General features: G+C 43.9%; 1 protein-coding gene across 2 annotated transcripts in view; it reads left to right on the forward strand.

Moving 5' to 3' along the window:
* tlr22 (toll-like receptor 22) overlaps window positions 1-7536 on the forward strand; it is a 53709-nt gene extending 46173 nt beyond the window's left edge. Inside the window, exon 3 of one of the 2 annotated variants that reach the window (XR_015926197.1) lies at window positions 285-5223. Coding sequence is in view for 1 of the 2 variants with exons in the window: in XM_088604738.1 (XP_088460864.1) it covers window positions 5230-5418 (189 nt within the window). In the remaining variant the exon portion in view is untranslated. The other variant, XM_088604738.1, reaches the window with a different exon arrangement.
* Window positions 7537-7954: the final 418 nt, after the last annotated feature.

A 7954-nucleotide genomic window follows, 5' to 3' on the forward strand; every position in this document is an offset into this window, starting at 1 on the left:
CAATTAGAGGTTTTTAATGGTGCGCACATGTGGAAAGTGTTCTGGGAAGACTCAGTAGGTGTCTGAATCTTAATTAGCCGACCCCAAACATTTTAATGAGACCCATACCTGTCCCTGACCAAGGACGGGATGAATGCGAGAAGCACATTTAAATTTCCTTTGTTCCATTCCAAACAATAAATTATGAGGAAAAAAGTTTTCTGCTCACTTTCCACCTACCACATCTGCCTTACATCGTTTCTTAGAATGTCATTTTCATCTTGTTCCTGTTTTCCCTGCTGCAGTTTATCACGTTGGTTCAGAAGGTTCAGTTGTAGATGCCTCGGGGTATCCTAATCCAAGCGCCTACTGGGATCTTTTTATTTTCCAAAAAGGCGATGAAAAAAAAACAAAACAACTTTTTTTATGTCAACAGTTTTCATTACCAGGCCAGCCTCTAAGTTCAACAGCCCTGGGGTGTTAGCCATGATCCCATGTGCTTTTTTTTGCTTTCATAATCTTCTCATTCTGCAGCACTTGAGGTTTCCATCACATTATGGCGAAGTGTGAAATCTTACAGTTTCCCCCTGTACTGTGCCTGTCTATTGCATTACATTGACTTATGTGCTATCAGCTGTGTCTGTCACTGTGTGATGTTACCAGAAGGGAATACTCTTGGTGTTCACTGTCTTTTCAGCTGGGTGTCTTGCAGCAGTTGACTGGAATACACTTTGGGTCTGATATTTCCTGTGGGTAGCAACTGTACAAACCGCACCTCTAAAACATTTAGTATGGAGTGTGCAGTTTGCCCACAGTCTTTCTGGAAAAAAAATAAATATTGTGCCTATTTTCCTGCTGCCCCTTTTTTATGCACTTGGGCAGGACAGTCTGGGTGCATAAAACCTTTATAAAATATGCAAAGCATGGTGCTTGCTTTGCAGGTTTTTATTGAGGTAGAAATAAGGTGCTAAATTAGGTAGGCTAAAAAAGAGCATATATGAAAGAGCAATCTGCACCTTGAAGACCTGGAGGCATTTTGATGTTTTTGATGAAACTATCTTGTTGTTTTTTTCACAAAACTAGAGTGCTAACTCTTTCTCACGAAAAAGAAGTATGTGCCCTGTGCTATTTATAAAAAAAAAACAGAAATATCATGCCTCCAAACAGCTTCTTTGCCAGGATTCAGGAAAACTAATTTCTCCTGCAGTATTCCAGTCTCCGTCATGGCACAAGAAGAGAGAGTCTGAAGCATGCTCTATTTACTAACTGTATTAACAAGGTAAGGGCTGAACATGCTGAAGTAATCAGACCACTGTAAGGTTAACACTACTGCCTTCTAAGATATGACCTCCCAGCAGACTTGCTGCATGTGAAACTTTAACAACAAATATCAAAAGACAAGATATTATCGTAACTCCTGTCTGGGATTTCTAACCAGCATTTTGATGTATTTCCCCAATAATTCTGTCTTCAGAAGTGGCCCTAAAAATATCCTTATCGCTAACAAGCTCCAGATGAAGCAGGGCTGAGCAGGGGGGTAAAACGTGCTGTATTGGGGAGTCATTTGTCTGTAAAAAGCTCACATCACGTCTCACGGCATTAATATAAAAAACACCCAGTCAGGAACCGTAACCATCGACGTCTTGGGCCAAGGTGGCAGAAAGGATTTCCAGGCGGCTCCTTCGGAGTGAAGAAGTGCTCCCCTGGGGTCGCCCTCCGAGCCGCCCTGCAGTCCGGGATCGGGGATCTGCGCGGGCCCCCGGTAGGTGAGCTGGCACGAGCCCCCCCACCGCACATCTGAAAGCAATTGTGCCGGGCTGTGCGTGTGTGGGGGGGCCGCCGGATTCCAGCACTGCCCCCACACTGGGGAAGTGGAGGGAGGTGCGTTCTGGGAAAAAAGTGGGGAAGGGCAATTAAAAAATTGTTGCCTTTTGATGGAATCCCCGACGGAGTTAGCCCAAACGGGAGGATTAATCGCGGGACTTATCCCGGTGATCCAGCATCTTTCGGCTTTTTTCTTTTACTAGTGTGTGTCATTTCCTCATTAAATATCCTGAGAAAGGAAATGCATGGCAAGCCTGAAATGCTTTGAGCAGGGCTGGTTGTAAATGTCTGCCTGAGTTTAAAGGCATGGGGTGGGTCTATTCCACCTTTTCTTCAGCCACAGATATAGATTGAATGTGCTTGGTGTCACCAGGCCAATATAAACAGTATATATTTATTGTTTAAATTTCACATCCTCAAATACCATTATATGCATTCAAATATTTACGGCATGACATTCCTACAGTAGATCAACCAGCACATCGCGATGATGGTTGGAGCTAGATTTGTGCACTCATATGGTTCATTCTAGACTTAGTATCTGCATACAGAGTCAGCAGTAATGCCTGCTTTTTCCATGTTTTTGAAAATATACACCCTTATACAAATGCCCCTTTAAATAAACTGTTATTAACTATTTAAATCAACTATGAACTGAAATTGAGTAAACATGTTTTGTGTGGCCTTCAAGTAAGGGATGGTTCAGACATTGGCTTCAAATTCTGAGTTCTTACTTGTTGATGTTTTTCATAGGTCTAAGAAGGAAAGGCTTCAAAGACATCAGTTCCTCTCCTCCTGGTTACACACCTGTGGGAATGCTACACAGTTCTGTCTCTCATGAGCTCACAACCACTGAGCACTGCCGCTGGTCTCTGCACTTCTGCAGAAATTAATAATCCAGCCTCATTTATAGCATTTTAGTTATGGCACAAAGAGGTCAAAATAAAATATAGCACTGCTTGTGGATTTCTTGATGAGAAGCATGAGATGCATAGCTGAATGCCTAATCCTTCAGCTGATATTGAAGTGTAGCCTCTTCAGTAGTTTCATGCTTTGCACTATTCTGCACAGTATAAAAAGGGAATACCAGCATGCATTCTGTCTTGCATGATAATGCAATCTGAGCTTGCTGCTAGCAAGAACATAATGCAGTGGCAAATCTGAGAACCTTCTGTCTCATCAAAAGGCTCGACAGCACACTAGCTAGGCAGGAGCTTGTTCCAGGCATAGTCGTCCAAACACTTCAAAGAATATGATGTAACAGCCTTGCTCTTTTAACTATTAATTGGCACCTTTTCACAGACTCAGTCACAGTTTAAACCAGAGACACGAGTGTGCATGTACTCACATCACAATGCACCTTCCTGTTAACTTGATAGAATCATCTATTTTTCATGAACTAGTTTCAGCCTGGACTACACGGTCTAGAGCCAGGATTCCTCTAGTGGTGGCTCTTATAAGGTTAGGGTGAGGGATAGGGATACGGTTAGGGTTGAGGTTGGAATGGACTCAGTTTGCCATCCAGCAATATCCATTACTATAAGCAACAGGTGCAGCTGCCCTCCAATTGGTGCTTACTCTGCTGTAGGCCCTGGTTACATATGGCATATGGTACAAGCTGCAGAGGAAGGTATATCCCTCTGACACTTGGAGCAGTAAGGCAAGGTTGATTGAAAATGAACAAAATCCAAGTTAAAACAAAACTATCATGCTATTGAAGATCCTCTCCTACAGACGTATGGCCGATGGAAATCTTTGCGCATTAAACCATGTGTCCCACATACCATAAGAACTCTTAAGACAGATTGATTGATTTCTCTGGTGTCAGATCCTTATTCAGAACATCTAGGGAGAAACCAGAGAATCCCAGTTCCTCTTAATGTAAAGCAGGTGTCACCAAGCAGTATCTGAACGGTCAAAGTCTTCGCTGTCATGGCCTGAGATAGTTTAATTGGATAAAGGGGAAATACATCAGAAACCTGATCCCAGCTCAGCCTCTAGTGTTAACGTGGAGAACTGAAGGTGGCAGAAAGACAAGCTGTCAATTAAGATGAATATCCTTTGGGATCTTGGGCACAGTTTGGAATAGATATCTTATCAAATGGAAAGACACCAATGTTCGGTTTACAGCATTCTGGCAAGTGTTGGATTCCCCAGGTTCTGCAGGAAAGATAACACTGGGAAACAAAACTTTGTCTTCATGTGCTCCATCAATAAGAAACCAGTTAGAAATCTTCTGGACAAAAATACCAAAAATAGCATAGAAAGAGGAATAATGGCCTCCCTACTCCCAGTACCTTTGTTCTGTGCCAAAAGATAAATCAGCTTTATAATTGAAAGTTGAATCAACAATTATTTTCTAATCAATCCAGTTTGGAACGGGATGGGGACCCTTGCATTACACCATCAGTTATGCTTTTGACAACTCTTGCTGTAGAGAAACTTCCTCTACAGGAAGACGGGTTTCAGGAGGACTTGATTTCACATCCTGCTCGAAGGACAGGGTAATAGGAGCTTCAGTAACATTGTGAGTCAGTGGCTCAACCAGGAACCTCATAATAAAACCCTTTACCTTTAACCACAGGGCAGCCCAGGATCTAATTAGGCTAAGTTAACACCACAACCACAGAAATCATTTAGGTTCAACTTCTTCAGTGTTTCAGTGTTGCTTATTCATGCTGTTTGTCTGACAATCATATCAATCTGCATGAAACAAACCTGAACTACAGCTCGGTATGTTTCCAGAAAGGAGAAAGATCCATCAATCAAATGTATTCTTATATAGTGCCTTTCATTATGGAGCATTCACAAGACACCCACCATAAATTGGGCATTAAAAACAGCACAGTATACAGATAATAAAATTAACCAAATAAAACTGAGAACATTTAAAGAAAGCAAAAGAGTAACAATCAAAGTCCATCGAAAACGGGTCATTTTAAGGCGGGATTAAAAACCATTATCTTCCTCAGCAGCAGCAGAGTGATGAAGGTGCATTAGCCTGTCTCGCTCCTCTGCGTACGGCCAGCCCGGCGCAGTAGACGGGAGCGGACTGGGCGCTGGGCCCGGTGGAAGACGTCTGGCAGACCCCCTCCACGGGTGAATTCTTTCCCATCTGATAGGGGGGCTCTTATCTGGGCGAGATGGAGGTGCTGACTGGGAGATGCTTGCTGGGCCTTACAGTAACATCAACACATTCCAGCGCACATTCCTCCAGGCCAGTGAAAACACAGCCGTCCTGATAAGAGAAAGGGCAATCAAAACAGCGATAAATCGTGCCGGATATGAAACACGGTTAACCAAACTGCACGGGGTTCAAACAAATACTTTCCCTCACTGCCTCTGAATGACTGTAATACCCGCGCTGTGGCTGTTCAAGGTCCGCTGCATGTATTGACACTGCTCTTTGTCTCTCCATTATGTCAGTCCAGCTCACCGGCCCTGTCCACAGCTCGGAGGCTGGAACTGCGCAGCCCGGTGACAGAAGCGCACAGCGTACCCAGCAGCAGGGCGGCAGCTAAGCGCCCTGCTGCTCCGGGGCGGCAGCTGAAACTCCTGCCATTTGAAAAGCCTGTGTGCAGCGTGAGCCCACATCTGCTTATACTTAAGTTTTAAATCTATTCAATGTCAAAAATATGTCCGGCGCATTGAACATGATAGATGTGTAAAAAATGGTCATCTTGGGATGGCGGGGAGTTAGAAATGTTTCCAGCGTGGCAACGGCCTTTATTTCTTCATTTCTGAGTGATTGCAAAATGGAATCTTATATATTTCTAGGAGAGGTCTGGGGTCCGGGGCCGATGTCACTCATGAAGGGTTTTACACTGAAGTAAGTCTTGGGCGAGGAAACATTCCACAGAGCCCAGCCATATTAAAATGAGCACCCCCCCCACACACACACACAGACACACACACATCCCTCTAGATGCTGGAATTGTCCAGGATTTTTCAATTCACTCCCAGTCCCCACAGAACAAGCCTCAGCCGTCTTCATGGTGCTCTATGTAAGTGTGATCTCCCACATGCAGCACTGTGATAGCGACTGCTTCGTATTAGGCCTGATGTTGTGGCGTATATAATAACTCCCTGTCACGGCTGCTCGTTTCAATACAGCACTGTTGGAAAGGATAAAAATCGCCAACTAAAACACTGAGAAGTCTTAACAAGATCCCAGCTTAATGTGCTTCTTTATTGCCGTGCTTGTCAGGGCTGTTTTCTCCTGGACACACTGAGCAGATTTCCGACAGCTGAGACATTTATTAGCCTTGATGACTTATCCTTCCCCCTGACGGGCTTATGCTGCGCCGTGGGTATCAGGCTAATTTCCACCCTCTGACACAGCGGTCATGGTTGTTTTGGATCACTGGGAAGTCTTGCCGAGAAGGAACGCTCTGTCTGCATTTCGGAAGGTACCCAGTCTCAGGACGTGGGGCTTATCGCTGATCTGCCATCTCTGTTCCTGAGATCTCACACTTCAAAGCCCCAGAAAACCATGGTAATGCAAAGCACCTGCCTCAGATAAGGTGGGAAGTATTTAGTGAGAAAGGATATTGAGGTAAAGGGGGTGGGGGGTGGCGATAGCTATTTGACACACTCACACACAGAGCAGCCTTCACAGCTCACTGCTGAGCTGGCTGGTTCTTCAGGGGAGGGGAGGCGCTCCGCTGCAGTGCTGGAGTGTGAGCTGTTGAGCCACGAGCCAGGCCCCTTGCCACAAGTGTCACGTACTGGATACAGTACCACCATTGCCTGCCCTTTTGAGCAAGAAATATCCGTTCAGTTGTGTGAATGTTGGTCAACAGGACCGCCAAAAGTCCAAAAGTTGGGAGTTTAAGAACATAACAGAGGTTACAAATGGGAGAAGGCCATTCAGCTCATCCAAATCTTTATTATTTAGTAGCTTATAGATCTGAGGATCTCATCCAATTGTTCCTTGAAAGAAGCCAGGGTATGAGCTTCAACAACTTGGCACAAAACACTGTTTGTCCGTCTTACATGCATCTAGTACCTTTAACATGTCTGCCTCTTCTGTGGTGCCATTACTCAATACAGACCTTTGCCATTCCTCAGCCCAGGGAGAGCTGCTTATTTCCTGCTTGGTGAACACCTGAGTGGAACATTCATTTAATACATCAATCATTTCTATTTCACCATCTGAAAGAAATTCACTTTGTTACCTGGTTAGTCACTTTACACTCTTCTGTTCTATTTCTATTGTAGTATAAAACAATAAATTGTATTCTGTAGTTAGCCTCCAATATTTAAATACTGCTTTCTATCTCCCTATGTCTGTATTATGCACTGTTTTCTAAATGGATATCCTGAAATTGTAAACCTGTGCCATATTATTTTCACAGTTTGCCAGTGGTTCTTGTATTTCTGTGTTCTCTACTATGTCTTGATTGTTTTGGTCAGTGCAGGCATTCCATCTGCTGAACACCCCGATAGTCCCAGTCTGTGTGTGGAAAGTTAAAATCACCCATTACAACCACTTCTTCCTTCATACATTCAGCTCTGACTTATTAGACTGCACTGAATTTGTTGGTCTGTAATGTACTCCTAACATTATGTTATTTTCATGTGTTTTGTAAATGCTTGTTGGAGGGAGTAGCCTTTTAGTCTCTTAGTCTGTGTTAGGGTTTTGGGACTAGATGTCCTTTGGGTAACTCTTCTCTAAATTGGGTTTAGAACATTAGATTAATTAAAATAATAAAAAGCACAGACAATGTTGAAGCTGATTCTTGCTGCCTGATTTGAGATTTTTTTACCTGAAGCCATTGTGGGAATGTGAACAGCCTTGCTATCGTCCTCCTTAAAAATCCATCTTGCCTGTGACCTCAGCATAGGTTCTGAACGCCACATCGTCAATAAATCAGGAAAGTGATGACTGAATATGGTTACCATGTGAAAGTAATAGACTGCAGGACTCTCCGGTGAAGCCTGTGAAAACAGGGGAGGCTTGAGTGTCATCCCCAGGCAGGGCTGGAGGTCTGCGTGTGAAGACATGGATGCATGAGTTGGGAATTATTTGCTATCACGAATTAGGAAAGTAAAACGGGAGCACGTAGGGAGCCATATCAAATCTGCTGCACCAGAAACCCGACACCCGAGATGGGGTTTGCTAGCAGCTCGTACATTTCTTTGAAAATTC

The sequence above is a fragment of the Lepisosteus platostomus genome, chromosome 13, assembly GCF_059453375.1.
Source record: "Lepisosteus platostomus isolate fLepPlt1 chromosome 13, fLepPlt1.hap1, whole genome shotgun sequence".
NCBI lineage: Eukaryota > Metazoa > Chordata > Actinopteri > Semionotiformes > Lepisosteidae > Lepisosteus > Lepisosteus platostomus.